Source organism: Macrobrachium nipponense, chromosome 21 (genome assembly GCF_015104395.2).
Source record: "Macrobrachium nipponense isolate FS-2020 chromosome 21, ASM1510439v2, whole genome shotgun sequence".
Classification (NCBI taxonomy): domain Eukaryota; kingdom Metazoa; phylum Arthropoda; class Malacostraca; order Decapoda; family Palaemonidae; genus Macrobrachium; species Macrobrachium nipponense.
The window spans coordinates 22,825,245-22,846,731 of record NC_087212.1 but is presented as its reverse complement, the minus strand read 5'-3'; the positions used below and the strand labels follow the sequence as shown (position 1 = coordinate 22,846,731).

At 39.4% G+C, this 21,487-nt stretch overlaps 2 protein-coding genes across 11 annotated transcripts in view; one reads left to right on the top strand and one right to left on the bottom strand.

The window, feature by feature from the left end:
- Positions 1-21,487, top strand: part of LOC135197838 (ninein-like protein) — a 255,706-nt gene that overhangs the window by 67,911 nt on the left and 166,308 nt on the right. The window lies entirely within an intron of this gene.
- On the bottom strand, positions 11,477-15,363 carry LOC135197841 (RPII140-upstream gene protein-like). Its single transcript, XM_064225014.1, has 5 exons — positions 15,040-15,363; positions 13,147-13,296; positions 12,838-12,959; positions 12,529-12,668; positions 11,477-11,841 (listed from the first exon to the last, which is right to left on the bottom strand). Exons 1-5 carry the CDS (start codon positions 15,292-15,294, stop codon positions 11,603-11,605), a joined length of 906 nt encoding a protein of 301 aa, XP_064081084.1. The 5' UTR covers positions 15,295-15,363; the 3' UTR covers positions 11,477-11,602.

The window sequence follows — 21,487 nt, the reverse complement described above, 5'->3', positions numbered from 1 at the left end:
CACTTCAAAAATTATGGCTTACTAGCAAATATTTGCTTATGCAGTTATTTTTTTTGTTAAAGCAAAGAGTTTGTTCTTAGACATGGCTGTGCTAGATTTCTTACTTAGTATAAATATATTACACTCAGCAGTCACATCTCTGTACATGTGCTTATTAACAATTTCTGGCCAGAATGCACATGGAGTTATCTACACCTTCTTACACTTCAAGTAATCTTATGAATGAATAAATTATACTACACTAAAAGTGATCAAAGGATATTTAAGAAAATGTTTTAAACTGGTTAAAAAAACAAGTGTTTCATAGGCTTTGATATTAATACTAATAGATATTTTTGTACATGAACTTTCCTGCCAGATATATACTTAGCTTACGTCTCTGACGTCACGACAGAATTCAAAACTCGCGGCAAATGCGACAGGTAGGTCAGGTGATCTACCCCACCCGCCGCTGGGTGGCAGGTGTATGAACCAATCCCCCTTTCCAGTCATAATTTTTCTGTCGCCGGTGTCGACTACATCTGTTGTCGATACCTCTCGATTTTGAATTATTACTCGTTTTCGCCCTGGATTGTTTCAACGGACTTTTGGTGAAGTACCTGCTCCTTGGCTTGGCATTTGCGATTTGTGGACCGGTTTTGGATTATTCTTTTGATTATTCTTGGAATTTCATTATGTCTGATTTGGAAATTAAGAAATCAACTATGTTCAGAGTTTGTTCTGTTACCGATTGTAAGGTGAGGCTACCGAAAGCTGCGGTAGACCCTCACACAGTATGCATGAGGTGTAGGGGGAATGACTGCTCATTTATTAACCCTTGTAATGAATGTGGTAATTTGAATGAAGAAGAATGGAAGGCGCTTTCTTCTTATGTAAGAAAGCTTGAGAAGGACAAGGTTAGGAAAGCTTCATCTAGGAGTTCTAGTAGGTCTCGCGCTAGCGAGTTTGAAGTTGATAACCCTGTTGTAGACGTAGCGCCTTTTCCAGTTTCAGCCCCTGCTTCCTGCACCAAACCCGAAGATGCGCCTTCGGAGGTGGACACTATGAGAGCCACTATTCGCAGCATAGAGCTGAAAATTAAAGTGCTAGAAGGTAAGAGTGATAGCAATTTGTGCAGTGATCCCAGTGCCTAGACCTCTTCCAGACTCCCAGACCCAGTGGAGGAGGAAAGTCGAAAGCCGCAGGAAGGTTAGGGAGAACCCCCACCGGTCAGGCGTCCCCTCGGTAGCGCCTGATGTTCGATCCCAGGCTACCTTGGATCGCGCCAAGAGAGAAGTCTTACGGCAATGCTTCTCGTCTTCGCCTTCTCCTTCGCCCAAACGTGGTTGGAGCTCCTCGGAAGCTTCTCGGCCGTCGAAGAGAGCCTGGCAGGCTTCTTCCGCTCTCCACCCTCCAGCCCTGAAGTTTTTTCGGAAAATCCTGGATTCGATGTCAAGAAACCGAGGTTTTCTTTGGAGTTTCGCTCTCCTAGTAAGGATCGAGCTGCGTCTCCCGTGAAGGACTTTGTTAAGTCTCCTACACGTGTGTTGGCTAGTCTGCAGGCGCAGATTACGGCTCTGGCTGACTCCTTGATTGTGAATGCTGGTCGTAGGAAGGACGTCTCGCTCCCGGTAAAGAAGTCCAGGCGCTCTTCTCCAGGCTTACGCTATTCGTCAGTAACCGCCCTCTCTCCAGGAGTGGATCGTAGTACGAGGCGCTCTCCTGCGGACATCGTTTCTCCGTCGGACAAGGGGCATGCTTCCCGTAGACGAGCCTCTCCTGACAGGCGCTCGTCTCGAGACAGGATCTCTCCCGCTGGCAGACGCCAGGAGCCTGGTAGGCGTTTTTCTCATGGTAGCCGCTCTCCTTCAGGCTTTCGCTCTCCTGTGACCAGACGCCCTTTGGTAGACAGGCGCTCTTCTCCTGTCAGCCGCCCTTCGCTTAGCAGGCACCAAGAGCCTGGTTGGCGCTCTTCTCCTTCAAGGCGCTCTTCTCCCGATTTTCGCTCTCCTCGAGTTAGGCGCCGGGAATCTGTCAGACGCTTCTCGCCTGGTAGGCGCTCGTCGCCAGAGATTCGCTCTCCTCGCAGCAGGCGCCAAGAGCCTGATAATCGCTTCCCGCATGACAGGCGCTCTTCGCCAGGCAGCCGCTCTCCTTTAGACAGGCGCCAGGAGCCTGATAGACGCTTTTCGCCTAATAGGCGCTCTTCGCCTAATAGGCGCTCTTCGCCTGATAGGCGCTCTTCGCCTGATAGGCGCTCTTCGCCAGATTTTCGCCCTGCGTTCGTTAGGCGCCAAGAGCCTAGAATGCGCCCTCATCCTGACAAGAAGGAGTTTTCAGGCAGAAGCTCAACGGAAGTTATAACTTCCCCGGTTAGATGTCAGAGTTCTTCCAGACATTCTTCCAAGGATGGACTCTCGGCTGAGGACAAGACAGCCTTTCATCGTAAGGATCGTGAAGGATCTTCGGCGGAAGAAGAACAGGATCCCTCGGAAGAAGAAATTCCTAAAGATTCCTCCGTTTCTTCATACAAGCGGTTGACGGACCTGTTGCTTCAGGAATTTGGAGACCCCCTTTCCCCTGTCGCCCCGCCCTCGCCTCTTTCGTTATTTTCGACTTCGAAAACTTCGAAGGTTTCATCCTGTGTCAGGATGAAGCCTGCAATCTCTATGAAGAAGGCGCTTAGAGGTTTTGGTGAGTGGCTTCTTTCGAAGGAAGAGAAAGGGAAGACGGTGTTCTCTTTCCCTCCTTCTAAGCTTACTGGGAAACTAGGATTCTGGTATGAATCGGGAGAACCCTTGGGCCTCGTTCTTCCATCCTCGGCAGACTCGGACTTCTCTTCACTGGTGGATTCCTCTCGACGCTCTGCCCTCATGTCTGCTAAGACGACATGGGGGATGAATGAGCTTGACCACCTGTTGAAGGGAATGTTCCGAGTCCTGGAGGTGTTTAACTTCCTAGACTGGTCTTTGGGCGTTTTGGCCAAGAAGACGCAGACCCCGGATTCCATTTCTCCTGAGGATCTTATCAGTGTTCTCACGTGTATGGACAAGGCAGTGAGGGATGGATCGAGTGAAATAGCTTCACTTTTCGGAGCGGGAGTGATCAAGAAGAGATCTGTGTACTGTTCGTTCCTGACGAAATCAGTATCGCATGCTCAGAGAGCCTCTCTCCTGTATTCTCAGCTCTCTCCTCAACTCTTCCCTAAGAAGATCGTTCAGGATGTTTCTTGTGCCCTTTCAGCTAAGGCTACACAGGACATGCTAGCCCAGTCTACCAGGAAGCCTCACTCTTCTTTCCAAGCTAAAACCAAGAGAGAGACTCCAGTTAGGCAGGAGCCCTTTCGAGGAGTCCCTCCTGCCAGAGCTTCTTCCTCTAGAGGATCTAGACCCACTAAACGAGGGAAGACCTTCTCTAGATCCATCAGAGGGAAGAAGTAGGATTCAAGTCCTCCAGACATCAGTGGGTGCCAGACTTCTGAAGTTTGCCGACGTCTGGGCCCAGAAAGGGGCGGACAACTGGTCACTCTCGATTGTCCGCAAAGGCTACCTCATTCCCTTCTTATCAAGACCTCCGTTGACGACGACTCCGAGGGAGTTGGTAGCCAAGTACAAGGACCCCATCATGAATCAAGCCCTCTCTCTAGCAGTAGATCTTATGCTGGAGAAGGAGGCGATAGAACTAGTGAAAGATCCTCATTCTGCGGGTTTTTACAACAGACTGTTCCTAGTTCCCAAGAGCTCAGGAGGATGGAGACCGGTTCTGGATGTAAGCGCCCTGAATGTCTTCGTAGAAAAAAGGAAGTTCGCCATGGAGACAACTTCTTCAGTGTTGGCGGCTCTTCGTCCAGGGGACTGGATGGTGTCCCTAGATCTTCAGGACGCTTACTTCCATGTGCCTATCCATCCTTCTTCACGGAAGTTTCTAAGATTCATGATGGGAGGGAAGATCTTCCAATTCAGGGCCTTGTGCTTCGGCCTTTCGACAGCCCCTCAAGTTTTCACGGGTTTAATGAAGAATGTAGCGCAGTGGCTACATTTGGAGGGAGTGAGGCTGTCTCTCTATCTAGACGATTGGCTGATCAGAGCAAGCTCACAAGAAAGATGTCTGGAGGACCTACAAAAGACACTGACTTTAGCAAGTTCGTTGGGGCTTCTGGTGAACTTCCAGAAGTCACAATTAATCCCCAGTCAAGAGCTGATATATCTGGGGATTCGGATGGTTTCTCCGGATTTTCGGGCATATCCGTCACCAGAGAGGATTGCTCATTGCCAAGAGAAACTAACGACCTTCCTAGAGAAAGATGCATGCACAGCGAGGGAGTGGATGAGTCTGTTGGGGACACTTTCCTCGCTGGAGCAATTCGTTTCTCTAGGAAGGTTGCATCTCAGACCTCTCCAATTCTTCCTTTACCGGAACTGGAGGTGTCTCTCTCTAGACCTGGAATTCTCCTTCAGGATATCAAAAGGAATCAAGAAGGACCTTCTGTGGTGGACAGATCCTCTCCGATTTGCAGAAGGTCTGTCTCTGTACATGCCAAACCCGAACCAAGTATTGTTTTCCGACGCGTCGGAGACGGGTTGGGGTGCGACCCTAGGGTCAAGAGAAGTGTCAGGCACCTGGGAGGGGGAACAGGTGTCCTGGCACATCAACAACAAAGAGTTGATGGCAGTGTGGTTGGCGTTAAAAGCCTTCGAGCCCCACGTCCGAAATGCTATAGTTCAGGTCAACTTGGACAACACCACAGCCTTGGCTTACATAAGGAAGCAGGGGGGACGCACTCTTTCTCCCTGTACGAAACAGCGAAGGACTTGCTGTTGTGGTCTCAGGCAAGGAAGATCGTTCTCCTCACCAGGTTCGTACAGGGAGAAAGGAATGTCAGAGCCGATCTCCTGAGCAGGAGGAATCAAGTGCTCCCCTCGGAGTGGACTCTGCATCTCAGAAGTTTGCCAGGACCTGTGGAGGTTATGGGGCAGACCTCATATCGACCTTTTTGCGACAGCAAAGAACAAGAGAATAGACCTCTACTGCTCCCCGATCTCGGACCCAGGAGCAGTGTCAGTCGATGCTTTCCTCCTAGACTGGCGAGGTCTGGACGTCTATGCTTTTCCTCCATTCAAGATTCTGAGTCAAACACTCAGAAAGTTTGCGGCCTCGGAAGCGACAAGGATGACGCTGGTAGCTCCATTCTGGCCGGCCCAAGATTGGTTCACAGAGGTACTGGAATGGCTAGTGGACTTTCCAAGAGCTCTTCCACAAAGAGTAGATCTGCTCAGACAACCCCACTTCGACAGGTATCACAGAAACCTCCCCGCTCTCAATCTGACTGGCTTTCGACTGTCAAAAGTCTTGTCAGAGCGAAGGGGTTTTCAGCTAAGGCAGCGAAGGCTATCGCATCAGCTAGAAGGCCCTCTACCCTTAGTTATGTCTACCAGTCGAAGTGGGACGTCTTTCGCCGTTGGTGCAGAAACCAGAAGCTTTCCTCTTCCAGTACCTCTGTGACCCAAATCGCAGATTTCCTGGTTTTTCTCAGGGAAAAATGTGGTCTTGCAGTTTCGACCATCAAAGGATATCGGAGCATGTTAGCAGCTGTGTTTAGGCACAGGAATTTAGATATCTCCAACAACAAAGATCTACATGATCTGCTAAGATCTTTTGAAACTTGCAAGAAACCCTCGTCTCAAATTCCGAGCTGGAACCTGGACGTGGTTCTTCGTTTCCTGAGGTCCTCGAAGTTCGAACCTCCCCAGTCATCTTCTTTCAAGGATCTTACGAAGAAGGCTCTGTTTCTTTTGGCTTTAGCATCTGCCAAAAGAGTTAGTGAGCTTCATGCTCTAGAAGGAAGGGTAGGTTTCAAAGGAGATTCCGTGATTTGTTCCTTCCTTCCTTCTTTTCTAGCTAAGAACGAGAACCCCTCAAATCCTTGGCCAAGGAGTTTTGAGGTTCCAGGCTTAGCTCCCCTGGTAGGGGAAGAGCCAGAAAGAACTCTTTGCCCTGTGAGGACTTTAAGATACTACCTCCAGCGGAAGAAGTCTCTTAAGGGCATTAAGGACAGACTTTGGTGCTCTGTTAAGGATCCAGTAGACCATTGTCTAAAAATGCTTTGTCCTTCTTTATTAGAAGCCTCGTGAAGGAAGCACATTTGGCTTGCGGTGAGGATCACTTCAAGCTTTTGAAAGTCAAGGCTCACGAGGTAAGAGCCATTGCGACGTCCTTGGCTTTCAACAAGAATATGTCACTCCAGAATCTGATGAAAGCAACATTCTGGAGATGCAATTCAGTATTCACGAACCACTACCTTAGAGACGTCAAGATTACTTACGAGAAGTGCTTCGCGTTAGGCCCGTATGTATCGGCGGATTCGGTGCTGGGGCAGGGAGCTGAAGCATATCCTTTGTAAATTTTTTCCCCTATTGTTTGTGTTGTGTTTTTATGGTTGTTTGAAAGAGGATGCGGGTAGGCATCTCTTTCTATTCGTATTGCTAACATTTAGAATGGTTAGGTGATCTGTTTGTGCTAGAGCTCCCTGCATTGGTAGTGGTCAGGCTCTGTCATTTAAGAGGGCGAATCCCCATTGACATGATCCGACTTGGATTCTACTGAGTAAGTGGATATCAAATCCCTTCGGTAGACCCAAAGAGTCTTTTCTTTTCGCTGTAGGTCACGCCCTCGCTGTAGCTCTTCAGGCTTTGCAGACTAATAGACAGTAACTATGAAGTCTTCAGCCTTATCAGGTAAGAACCAAGGTTTGTTAGTATCCTACAACAGATGTTGTTTCCCCTTTTTCCTTGTTACCTCTGTCTTTTTCCCTCCACCAAGGGTGTCAATCAGCTAAGTATATATCTGGCAGGAAAGTTCATGTACAAAAATGATATTGTTATTTTACAATAAAGTTTTGTACATACTTACCTGGCAGATATATACGATTGATGGCCCTCCCAGCCTCCCCTCAGGAGACAGGTGGAAGAAAAATTATGACTGGAAAGGGGGATTGGTTCATACACCTGCCACCCAGCGGCGGGTGGGGTAGATCACCTGACCTACCTGTCGCATTTGCCGCGAGTTTTGAATTCTGTCGTGACGTCAGAGACGTAAGCTAAGTATATATCTGCCAGGTAAGTATGTACAAAACTTTATTGTAAAATAACAATATCATTTCTCCATAAAATTAAAATCATAATTATTCTTCAAAAAACAGGTAATCTAACAGAAATTTTTTAGTAACAGAGATTGTCTCAAGGCTTAGATTATTTGTTTAGACTTATAAATCATTTTGCAACCTAAAAGCAGCTTGAACAATCTAAAACTTCAACATTCAAAGAAAACTTGTAATTCACATTCATATTTTGACAATGATGTTTTGACTGTTGAGCTTATTAGGTCTACTGCTATAACGTTGCTAAGGCAGTTAAGTTGACCAGCCCGAGGAGCATTTAACCCCTTCGCCACCGGCCTGCTGCATTGCTGCAAATGCTTGCATACCGCATGAGACCCCTTGTCGACCGCGAGTATCAATCATTACTTACTCCCACTAAATTTTATGTTATTCATATTTTTCCTTTATATTCTTATATGAAAACATTGTGTGTACGGATATCAATGACTATTTTTTACCCCATTGTCAAAAAATTATAAAAAATATAGTAAGAATATTGGAAAAAATAGGAATATTTAGTGGAAAAAGTAATTGCAGAAGTAGGAACTGTTATAAAGTAGTAGAAATAGTAGTAAAGTAATAGAAATAAAGTAGCAGAAAAAGTAGTAAAGTAGTAGTAAAATAGTAGTAGTGGTAATAGCAGTACTAGTTTTCTTACTGAAACAGTTATTCCTAGGTTTCATAGAGAAACAGAGTATACATCAATGAATGTTTACGGCACTGGTAATAATAATAATAAAACAGTAATAATAGTAATAATAATAATAATGATAATAAAAGCAACAGCATCTCGTGACCAATACGTATATACATATGGGGCAGTTTATTCACCCCCATTATCATCAGAAAGCTATACAAAACACATCTCATCACGAGTAACAGGCCTCCATAGAAGTCCTTTCACCTTACGCTTTCCTGTTGAATGAAAGTACTACTCAGCCCGAGCATTCATCCATTCACACAATTTGTCAATTACATCACCACAAAAAAGGAAAAAAAATGCATCATGTAAGCAGGTGAAATCTGGTGTGTAAGCAGGAATCCCATTGCCACCCTCCATGAATCAGGGGGGGCTGGGTCTGGGCGCAAGTCACAAGATGGATCAGTTATGAACCGCCAACCTTCATTGACAAGAGGTTCAATGTCTTCCAAACACTCGTTGTCACTGTCAACCTCTAAGAAATTATCACTATAATCATCATCTGATAGATTTGGCAGGTACTCAGACCCTGACTCTGAAACACTATCATCTGACATGATACTGAAAAAAAAAAACATAAAATAACTGCAATCAAAAGGGAAAAAGGTTTAGAATTCAAATCTACATGGTTTACGGACAAAATCGTAATCATCCTTCTCAGATAATAGCCTGAGGCGCACTGGCATATGTTGGCCAGTACCCCTCCTAATATCCCATATGAAAATGATGTCACAACGTCCATCGGACGCTCATTGGTTAGAATGAATTGTGGATGGAGCTTCAGCACCTCTCTCGTACACAATACTGCGTCTTGAAACCATCCAAGCTGAAGAAAACGCTTTGCTTTTCGAGGAGGGATGAAAGACGTACACGCGTACGTCCGGGTCTTTCATTACCGTGCCGTAAAAGACGTACATGTGTACGTCCCAGTGCTGAAGGGGTTAAGCGAGCTGTCATTACAATGTGCTTTGAGCTAAACAATGTAAAAAAAAAATTAAGTTCAAATCACACCAGTTACGAATTATACCAATGCATAAAAGGGATCATATTTATGTAACCTTAGGGAAAATAGTGCTAGCTGTGAATTCACAGACTTATCAACAGTTTAACACTACTTGGTAACGTTACATTGAGTCTGAGATTTTAGAAAGAAAAAAAAAAAAAATCATCATCTCAGATTTGAGCATGACTGTACAAGACAGAAGTATCATTTATAAGTTTACAGTGGACATCCCATATTTGTCTGTGAAACCAATTATAGGTTTACAGTTGACACACCATATTCGTGTGGGATGCGTACCAGACCCCCTGCGAATAGCTACAATCCACGAATAGTACTTAGAACCCCCCATAAAACGCTTAAAACTGCCTATTTTGTTAGTTCAAACTCAAGAAAAACCCACTAAAAATCTTTATACCTGTATTTTTTTTAATAGTTTCATCACAAAAGGATATTTGATCATGAAATTGTTATGAAAGTACAGTGCTAATTTGTGGATATATCTCCTATAACCAGCCCGAGAAGAGCCATTGTTAAGCTCAGAGGTCTGGATAAACTAATCCTTTATAATAATAACTCACAGAAAAATGCCGCGAATACTTGAGTCCGCGAATGTCAAAAACGTGAATAAGGGGTGTTCACTGTATTTCCACATGTAATCAGTACTTAATGGTAATTCTTCTGATGCATAAAAGCATGTATAAAAAGGAAGGCAGGTACATTTCATTGTAATGGGGTAGGTATATCATTTTAGTAACAAATATACTGACTGTTGACAACCACAGCAGCTCAAAGCTCCAGCAGTGTCTAGTGTACAAACTGATTTAGATGAGCATAAATTTCTGGAAAGTACTGTTTAGTGTTGTTGTGACCTTAAAAAGCCTCTGCTTCGATGTTGGATTTTGGACTTGGAGGCCCAAAGTTGTAAATAAAATACACCCTAATATGTAACTTTTAGCCCAATATGGGCAGCCAGAGAACAGGACTTCACTATAGGAAATGACCTTTTGGCATTGCCGTACTCTGCAGCAGCAAATTTTTGTACGCCATTTAGCTTGTACTCTATTGCACTCAAGTCCCTAACATATAATTTGTTGTTCTCATCCAAAATCAAGGTTTATTTCTTGTTACTGTTGACAAGCTAGGAACTCAAGAATCAGATCCTTCAAAGTAATGACAGAACTTAATATAGTTTTACCACCACAAAGAGACACCTCTGGTGTTGCATTTAAAGATCTGCTGTTGCCAGTTTTACAAAAATAACAGCTGATTTGTGTGACAGACCTTTCAATCTCTCTCTTTCTTACAGCTTTTTTATTTTAACATATGTCCATCTTGACTATTTTGTATGTAGTTACAGAAGTCAATGTCACTTTACACTTCAGTCAGGCCAGAACTTTATTACCATATCGTATTCAAGCAATAATTGAATATTCAGTCATCGAGAGAGAGAGAGAGTGAGTGTGAGTGAGTGTGAGTGAGTTACAAGGATTAGGATGTCTCAAAGACTTGTTAGTCCATCTGAGGAGACGTGAATGTTTCTATTAGTTGTCCTCGCAATTGTGGTGTTTCTAAGCCATCCATGTTTAGGCACTCTAAGTCATCTTTTGTAACTTATTTGCCTGATGGATGGAATTAACTTTGTGGCTCTTGCTTGTACCCCTTCTAATGTAATTAGGTATGTACTTTCTTAATGACAAAAACTGTACTGCATATTCAAGATGAGGTCTAATTATTGATGTGTATAGGTGCAGCACTGTTTCCTTTTTTCTGTATTTGAACGGCCTCTTTATGTATCCCACTAGTTTCTCTCTTCTTTTCAGCTTTTATGCACTTTTGTGGATTTTAAGTCCTTGTAATAATAACTCTAAGGTCCTCTTCTTGTACACTTTGTCATTCCCAAGCAGCATGTGGTTGGCATGAGGGTTGTTTGTTCCTATTTGTAACACTTTACACTTATCCACATTAAAAGGCATTTGCCATCATTTTGACCACTCCTCTTTTCTTTAGATTTTCTTAAACTTTCTACTGTCTCTGGGTGTGCTGCATTTACTCCTAGTTTGGTGTCATATGCAAATTTGACTAACCTGCTAATTAATCCAAAATCAATGTCATTAATATATAAATAAAAAGCAAGAGCGGGCCAAGGACAGAACCCTGAGGAACTCCGATTGTCACATCTGCCCATTCTGATTCTTCAACACCCATGATATTAAAAAATTAAGATATATGTGGAAAGTGGAGAGAATAGCCATGGATATAAACACATGTGGAGCTGTTTGAAATATTGGCAACAGTGCCAAAATGAGTTGCCACATTGATAAAAAATTTTATTGCATTTCATGTTCTTGCATAAAAAACTTTATCAATCGTGAACCTATGTATGTACTTGACTTATAATTCTGTGTAACGAAAAAGATATTTGATATCTGTAATGGGAGAAATGGATTTGTATCTGTTATAGATTTGGCAGATTAACCTCACATGGAGAGCCCATTTCATTTTGGAATGACTATAGTAGGATGGAAAATAAGTTGGTGCATTGGTAGTTGTAGTTATGTAGGTATTCCAGAAAAGCAAATATGTTGCTCAGTCAGATAAATAATTCACACAACTTTAATAAATGGTCATCAAAATAGCATTGATGTTTGTAAGTTTTATTTAAAAAGTTATATAATGTCTATAGGATTTAACAAAATTATAACTATACAAAATGATAACTTAACTCTTCTTAGAATAACTATACATGCATTAATCACAATATTTTTTATTGCGTTTCTGAAGCTGACGAAGTTTCTTGAGAAGCAGGTGAAGTTTCTTGAGAATTCCTTTTTTCTATATCCTCACCTAATGACTGTAACTCCTCTTTAAGGAGAACTTGATTATGCCCAATAAGTAGAGGGTCAGTTTCTTTTTCTCTTGCCTCTCGTAGTCTCTGAAGCTTGGATTGTTGATAATCTTCTTTCCATTTATATTGCCAGTAACGTATTTCTTCCATCGAAGTCCCTGCATAAGAAGAAATTTCTCAACCAAAGCTTATGAATACTTGTAAAATTTCAATCTTATAAAGAAAATGGCTAACTATACTGATGAAAACCATAAAGACCATACATTAATCTCATTTGTAATTTTTCCAAACCCCGACTTCCCCCATCTTTGGAATAAAACCTCAGAAGCTCAGAGAGCTGTTAAAACTTGCATGCAACAAAGACAAATTGAAAACTACGTATATCTGTTTACATTTACATTAAGCTCATGTTTCCATGCTGCTTAGTGAATGAGGTAATGAGTAAGGAAGAGAGAGAGAGAGAGAATTTTTGTTGTATGGTATGCATCTCTTCTGCATGTAGTGTCATTACAGTTTGATATATGAAAACTTATCGAAAAATATTCATTAATATCTTAATACTGTAGTAGTATATATCAATAGTGAGTATGCCCTTATGTAACAGTGATTCTGAACTTCAAACTTTTCAAACATAAAAAATAGGGGTAAGTATAGGAATTTGGGTAGCCTAGCATAGGATTAAGTTTCTGCTTATTTGCGTTCAATATCATTGGCCTGATAATACAATTAATGAAAGAGTTTATTGTACTTTGTTACATATTGTTCTCACAAAATGCATGTTCTCATCATATGGAAATAAACACTTAGCTACATAAAAGCATAATAGTATATATTACAGTTCTTACCTGTTACATACATAAGTGCAAGTGAAATGCTTCCAGCAATTGTTCCTAAAAAGCCTCCAACTGCTCCACCAGCTATCATTGCTTTGGGACCACTTTTGAATTTGTAAACCATTCCTGTTAACGTTCCAGCTGTTATATACCTGTTTAAAAAATTGGGAATGATTACAGACACATTTTAAATGTAAAAGAAAAATAATTTTCATACAAATTAGTCAAAATTAATTTGTATGAAAATACAATAATGCAGTTTCCTGCATTATTGTATTTTCACTTCATAGAAATTCATAGTGAGAATTCAAGATTACTTACTCAAGTATTGAAGATTTGCCTCTGTAAACGGATATAGTAGTTGTGATGAATACCAATGATCCTGTAAATAAACCCAGCCTCCAGCCCCACATCCAAGCACCACGGAAAAATCCTATAAAGACCTGTGGGAAATTGTTTGTGTATGTTGCACTTATTGAATTACTGTTTAAGTTTGCATGTACATATTGCCAAGACACAACCACAATACTTAAGAAGCTTAAGTTTAACTTTTTCAAATCAGTAGTTTAAAAAAAAAAAAAAAAAAAAAAAACTTGTGGCAATTGACAAAAAAATCTCCCAAGATTTTACCTTATCTTGTAATCTCTTCTTTGCATCAATGTGATTGTGAAATACTGTTGCTTGATTGCTTTCCATAAATTTAAGATAGCTTTCTCGTGAGTGGATGCTACCTCCTAAAATTGATCCACAAAAAAGTCCCATCATTGCTCCCTGAGTGACCTGGAAAAGAAAATAGTTATAACTAGCATTACCTTCTCAATACCAAAGTCGATTTGCTAAGATATGCACTTTCATTATAATAGTTTGAATTTAATTTGTATTTGGATTGGACTTTGTAAAGAAGTTGTTGGCATTCATCATCAGCAAAAATAAGAATTTGAAAACCTGAATATAGGAATTTTTTTTTTTTTTTTAGCAAACTACTACTAAATTTTACATCAAATTGTACAGGTAAATTCATACCTGACACAAGATTAAAAGTCCTAATTTTACAACTAAATGTTCATTAGATTTTGTTTGTAAATATTTGAACATCATCATCATTATACTGTTGATTTATGGGCAGTAAATTGCTCTGATGATTTGGACACTTCAGTATTTTAGAACAAGCACAGTAAATTACTAACACTAACATGTGTTCCTACCAGTAAGTGATTGAATATTAAAGTTATCATGTGGGAGCCCTGATAGAATGCATGGATTACAGTGATCACATGCTTAAGAAAGTGGGAAATTTGATCATTAATGCAACAATATTTGGGACCAGTGAAATGTATAACTCATGATGGGACAATTCAGAGTATGCATGCCTTGAAAAGCCAACCATTCTACCTTTTTAAAATCCATGGGAACATTATAAACAGCTGGTTCTTGCAACACTGTGCTTTTTACCTTCTTAAGTGCAAAACTAATTGCAGTTAACACATAAAAAGCATATTACCCTTGTTCATGATTATAGTTTCACTACTGCTTACAAGATTTAAAACTAAACATATGACATAACATCAGTAATATTTATTTAGCATTTGGTTATATGCCATTAATATATATGCTTTGCTAATTATGGTTGTTTTAACTTTGATCCATGCTAAGGAACAATTATTTTGTCCTGTGGGTGCTCCCTGAAATGTGCATACAACACTAAACAAACATATTTCCAGATTTAGGGTAGGCTGCATCTTAAAAAAATTTTTTTAAAAAATCAGTTAACATGCAGAATATACATTTTGGATGTCGAACAAACTCAGCTATAATTTTGTAAAATAAAATTACAGAAAACTGTAAAATTTATTTGTTTTTAACTTTGTTTGCCACACACAACAGCTACTATAGCCTATAATACTACTACCTATACAATACATAGTTGGGCTAGGTAGTTACTGATAAGAAGAAACCCATTTATTTTCACGCGAAATTCATTGAAAATTATGAACACCCTAGCCAATAGGTTGCCTAAAATGGAGAATAGGCTAAGGGGGTCACAATGAGAGAGTAGGTTAGGTAAATTAAATTTAGTTAGGTCGTATTCTACGAGGCCCACAATAGTCATGATCCCCTCTGCATTTGTTACCCAACCCCGACCTTGCCTAAATATTATGGCAGTAATAAGTATGTGAAGGATTGTTTACTAGGTAACAAAACCTAGGGGATACCACTAGGCTAACTACCTACCTAAAATGCAGCAATCAGAAAGAGCAAAATTTTTATTAAAAGTTAGGTCATTCTAATTTGTCAGAGGCTAGACCCACCACCATTTTGCAACAAGAGAAGTAGAAAAGGCTAAATAGTATGATCCGATCTAATCATGGCAAGTTCAGTGTAGACTAGCTTATCATCACAGTGACAAGCATAGCCTACCTAGCTAGCCTATGTGGTAGGTATAACCTAGGGCTACACAATTTTATGTTAGCAAATATTAGGCTAAGAGCTTGTGAAAGTAAAGCATTGTGTAACATTCCTTACCATTTGTAATTCAGGACTTAAATCCCCAAAATCGTCTTTTTTAAACATTTGCCTAAGCCTGTCCTTGCCGGTTTCCGAATTCCTATCTTGGCTCAACTGCGCGCGTCGTACAGTTTCGACATTTGTATCGATTTTATCGCTATTATCAAATAGTTTGAGGAGATTCATGCCTAATACTAGGCCACTAGCTGCACCTTTCTTATGTTGTAAGGAAATGAACGTTGAATAAAGGTTCCTGTAGTGATTGTTTGCCATTGTTTACGTTTGCTGGCCGTCGCGGCCTTGACATCCAGTCACGACTACCGGTACCGGGCGATCGCCGAGCAGACGACGATCAATTTATGTAACCCGGTAAAGAGAGGATTGTGTTTAGTTTTAGTAGTGTTTCTCTGTGGCGGATGTTATCACGATCGACCTAGTTCATAACATATGATATTGATACGAACGTTGATATGGTTAGATAAATTATGTTTCTTATATATTTAACAATGAAATCTTAGTTATATTTTCATTGTAGACGGAATACAAATTTTATCAGCAAGTGGAGAGATTGGAAACGAGGGATTGAAAACCTTGTTTGAAAGCCAAGTTGTGGGTTGCAGACTTGCAGTCAGTGTTTCGAGGATCGTGGTCAAAGCAACTTGGCAATCTAGTACAACTGTGAAGTTTGCAGTTGACAGCAATTATTGATGCATAGTTAATCTTATTTTAGACAGTTAAAATGCATTAGTAGTGAGTGGCAACTTATTTTAGTTTTCTGGTAGCAACTGCGCCAATTAATGCAATGCTACTCTGGGGCACACTTGGGGTTTCTCAAAAACTAAAATTTTGAAGCTACCAAAATTCCACATACCTATTTTATGACAAATTACGGTAATTATTTATTTGTAAATAAATAATTTCACAGCATGCTGGATGAGTCTGCCTTTGAAGGCTTACTTTTAAAGTGTTTCTATTTTGAAGTAGTTGAGGTCATGTGGTTTAGCTATGACAATACAGTAAAGATTATAATCGAAATTATTTTTGGGAAGAAACTAGTAGATTCTGCTCGCCTGCCGCTAAATTATTTTTTTATATTATCAGATACATATATAACATCGTCATAACTGATATAGTTTTCGTATTTTAATATGAATATAGTTTTTTTCCTGCCACCCACATCTTTATTTGTGGAGCTATTTCTAATAACCACATCATAATGCGACAAATTTAGGAAGACACTATGGCCTGCTCTGGTCGTTTTCTTGGGTCAAGCACGTGTGTCTTTTTCCTCATCCTTTAAATACCAACCGTATCAAGAGAAACCCATTTTGTCTTGGTATTCTCAGAACAGATTAGTGTTGCCTAGTAAATCTGGGTTTAACCATCTGGCTCCACATTTTCATACTGTTTATGCATGTTTCTTTGCACATATAATAAAGTTTGCTTGAAAAAAAATTTTTTTTTCCATGAATTAGCTATATAATATCAGTCTAAAATATATGTGGAAGCGCTTAAAAAAAAACTTATTAGACCTAAGATATTTCAGTTAGATTGTTGATTACTATATATTTTTTTTTAAGGCTAGATTGTGAACAGGTGTTCTTACTAATTTTGATGTGATGAATTTAAATTTCTGTCAAGTTTTGCACTATCGCATCTAGTTTTTTTGTTTGTTTTTTTCACATATCCCATTTAATTATACTGCATATAAATTCAAAATATAATTTTATTTTTTTCTCTCTCTGAGGCAAGGATGTGAATAGGTGTCTCTTACTAATTTTGATGTGAATTCAAATTTCTTAACAGCTTTGCTCTATCACCTCTAGTTTTTTTTGCTTTCTCATAGTATCTCCTTATATATAATTATACTGCATATAAATTAAAAATATAATGTGTTTATTACATCTGTTACAAAGGCATATTACAGAAGAAAAAAATAACATAAATACAGAAAATTGACTTAACTAAATTTATTTAGATAATACAATACACAAATCATAGTACAGCAGATGGTTATAAGTATTTATTTATTTTTTTATGATCTTGTGTACTTTGCTTATGGGTTGTCATGCAAGATCATCCAGCAGAAGTCCCCAAACATGCTGGGTTTCCATGTATACCATGGTAGTTGCTCTCCATCTTAGTAATATCATGGTGGAACCTTTCCATGCTCATCACTCACTGCCTGAGGTTCAAAGGGAAGAAGTTGAGGTGGGATGGAGAAAGTGAATTTTGAGTGACATTTGGCATACCATATCCTCATAAGACTGTAACAGCTTCTTGATACACTCATGGTATTCTGGTACCTGTGCTTTACCAAGGAAACCATTGCAGATTGACTTAAATGCTTCCCATGCTCTAGTTCCTTTAAGGTAAGAAGCTCCTCAAAGTCCTTCAGCACCTCTGGATCTGAGGTCCAATGAAGATGTCTGCCTCCAGCTTAGCAGAACTCAGAGCTGGTAACGGTGCACAAGTGTTGGAAGGCAGCACCATTTTTGTCCATGGCCTTCACGAAGGTCGTCATTAAACTGTTCACCAGGCACGAAAGTGCTCCTAGACCCCCAGCCCTTCTGTTTGTAGTGCTTGGATACAGACCAACTGTCCCATTGGTCATATATATGGTTATGTGAATTGTCGCAAAATCATAATATAAACACGTATCCTATCCAACGTATACAACGTTGTGTAACATGAATCTCGAGCAGCACTAACTGTTTGCTGTCACCGCCAGTTGGCTACTCGTGTACCCAGCCACATTGCATGTCAGGGTTGCCAGATGCTTTTAGTAAAAATAGGGCAGGTAAATTTTCTGAAAAGAACACAATTCCTAAAATTTCTAATTAAAAAAAAACAATGTCCAATATAGGACACATCTGGTAACCAAGAATGCATGTACACATTTATGTACAGTAATACCTTGGGTTACGAATTTAATCCGTTCCAGAACCTGCTTCGTAACCTAAAAAATTCGTAACCCAAATGGATTTTCCCATAAGAATGTTATAAAAAGCAAATAATGCGTTCCATCCGACCATGAATAACCATTTCAATTCATATTTTTCCATTTATTTTTGTTCACTAAGGTTGAAAATTCGTGTAGGAATTACATAAAATTATAAAATTGAAGAATGAAATTAAATATAAACACTAGATTTAATATGCATACACAGTAAAACCTGAACTTTACCTTTGGCGAGTGTGGCTGCTGGCTTGACGGAGACGGGAGGAGGGGAAGGGTGAGGAGGAGAGGGTTAGGGCTTGGGGGGGAAATCTCCCTCCGTGAACACTTCTGGAAGACTTTCTGGTTCTTTCTCTAGAGAGCACCGTTCACTACGATCACTAATTTTACGCTTACGCAACACTATGTTGTCTTTCACAATTTTGAAAAAATATTTTTCTATGAGCAAATTTTCTACATCGTCGAGAATATAAGGCCGTTGTTTCGTCAATACTGTGACACCTTTTGATGCTTTACTGGCTTTAATTTCTTCATTTTTCTTCAAAATAGTGCAGATCGTTGATTGCGACCGCTTGAAGAATGCTGCAATGTCTTTCACGCACTCGCCTTTATCATGCATTTGGATAATTTCCTTCTTCATTTCGACTGTAATCATCTCCTTCTTTCTTATGCTTTCCTTCTTGCTGCTTGCCTTCGTCATCTTGGGAGCCATTGTCTTTAGTATTTGGGTAATAGTAATGTATAAGCACTATCACGGAAACACAACACGTGCGCAAATCACTAAGCAAATTTGAGAGCGTATCACGGACAGATGCGTTCAATCTTACCGCCAGCGAGATATTGAAAGAGTTATGGTTTAAAAAGGGTCAAGGGATGCGTAGGAGGAAGTCACGTGACCCTCGTTAAGTTTTGGCCGAAAAAATGCATTCGCAGATCCCACGCTCATCCGATGTAAACAAAGCAGGCGTTAAGTTTTGGCCGAAAAAAATGCGTTCGCAGATCCCACGCTCATCCGATGTAAACAAATCAGGCGGCCTCCCATGATGGAAATTCGCGCATTCGTATTCCAAGCGAAATTCGTATTCCAGAATGAGGGCGTCACTTCGTAAGTTAAAAAATTCGTATACTAATCGGTTTGTAACCCAAAGTATTACTGTACATGTATACATGTACGTGTATATCTCAAAAACTAGAGGTGATGAGTGAAAACTGGTTTCAAATCTGAAATCAACATCCCAAAATTAGGGTATAGCAACTGCTATTTTTATGGTTGCCTCAATTTCTCGTTATGTTTAAAATGGTTTGTTCATTTTAATTTTCTATAAACAGCTTTTTTTTCTGTATACATTGGAATTTTATTACTTTGATGTGCTTAATTGCAATTTTTTTCCAAAATTTTATGAAATTCTTTATAAATATATATATATATATATATATATATATATATATATATATATATATATATATATATATATATATATATATATATATATATATATAAATCTTATATTTTTCATAATTTCAAGTGTAGGAGTTTTCTTTCTAATGCAGAAATTTAGAAATATATCATGAAGAACGTTTATCAAAGTGGTTTTATTGTATCTTAAGTAGGTTAAGTACAGGCTGTCCCCGGGTTACGACGGTCTCGGCTTACGACGTTCCGAGGTTACGACGCTTTTCAATTATATTCATCAGAAATTATTTCCAGGGTTACGACACATGTTCCAGAGTTAGGACGCCTACAAACGCTGATCTGGCAGATGAAAAATGATGCCAAAAATGCAAAATAATCAATATTTAAAGGTTTTTTTGATGAAAAATGCAATAAGTATGCAGTTTACATAGTTTTGAATGCACCTAAAGCATTAAAAGTAAGGTTCTCTTAGGATTTTTGACAATGTTCCGGCTTACGACGATTTTCGGTTTAAGACACGTCTCAAGAACGGAACCCCCGTCGTAACCCGGGGACTGCCTTTACTGGCCTTTTAAAAATGAATAATCTTCACTTTCTTCAGAGGTTAAGCAGCTTAATCATCCTATAATTGACCTGGTTAAAGTTGACAGGAAAATTGGCAGAATTTATTAAAACAATAACCATGTTTCAAGGTTTATTTAATTTTAATTGAAATTAATGAAAATGATGATTAAAATAAATTTCAGTGAGAGAATTTACTATTTGCCAGACTAATGATGATGTATTTTGTAATGAAAATGAATATCGGCACCAGCTCAGTGAACCAAGCCAACGGTCATTCTCCTCATAAATTTATCCTCATATAGTGAAGCCACTTATTACCAGTGAAAGATATTTTGCACTGATATTTTTATATTTGTGTATGGCAGTATGGCATCTAGAAACTTATGTACCTCAATACTCTGCTCAAAGTATCTTCTAAATTGTATGGTCAGAAGTTTTATTTCAGTTGCTTATACAGTCTCTCTCTTTCTCATTTGTATACTGTACAGTACATATATATGTGTATACGTATATATATATAATATATATATATATATATTATATATATATATATATATATATATATATATATATATATATAGTGTTCCCCCGTATTCGCGGGGGATGCGTACCAGACCCCCCCGTGAATAGTTAGAATCCGCGAATGTTTGGAACCCCTATAAAAGCGCTAAAAACAGCCTATTTTGTTAGTTGAAACTTAAGAAAAACCACAAAAAATTTTCATACTTGGTTTTTTTAATAGTTTTATCACAAAAAGTGCATTTTATGATGAAATTGATCACAAAAACCAGGAATTTGTGTGGATATTTCTCATAGAAAAAAATACCGCGAATGCGCGAATTTTCCGCGAATAATGCGGGAAACGTTCCCGAGAGAAATCCGTGAATGTGTGAGTCCGCGAATCCGGAGAACGCGACTATGGGGGGTCCACTGTATATATATACACTTACAGGCAGTCCCAGGTTATTACAGCCTCGGTTATCGGCGATCCAGTTTTATGGTGCTTGTTTAGCACTGAAATGTGCTGATTTCTGGTTATTGGCATCAATACATACCTAACATAGGCCCCATTATCCGGTTATTATCACCAAAATCTGATTACTATTGGCAATTTTTACTTTTCCAAGCCATTGGAACAGTACCCCTGCCGATAGCTGGGGACTGCATATATATATTATATATATATATATATATATATATATATATATATATATATATATATATATATATATATGTGTGTGTGTGTGTGCGTGTGTATCATATATACAGTGGTCCCCCATTATTCATGGGGGATGCGTACCAGACCCCCCTCCCCTCCCCCATGAATAGTTAGAATCCGCAAATAGTTGGAACCCCTATAAAAATGCTGAAAACAGCCTATTTTGTTAGTTAAAACTCAAGAAAACCCCACTAAAAATTGTTATATATACTTGTCTTTTTTAATAGTTCTATCACAAAAAGTGTATTTTATGTTGAAATTCATAAAAAAAGAAACAAGAATTTCTGAAAATTTTCATAGAAAAATATTG

Excerpts from the sequence above, each read along its gene's own strand:
- LOC135197841 (XM_064225014.1), bottom strand. The coding sequence starts at position 15,294 with ATGGCAAACAATCACTACAGGAACCTTTATTCAACGTTCATTTCCTTA. Across the intron at positions 12,960-13,146 it reads AGAAGAGATTACAAGATAAG|GTCTTTATAGGATTTTTCCG; the intron begins GTAAAATCTTGG and ends AATTTCCCACAG. Across the intron at positions 12,669-12,837 it reads GGCAAATCTTCAATACTTGA|GTATATAACAGCTGGAACGT; the intron begins GTAAGTAATCTT and ends TTTTTTAAACAG.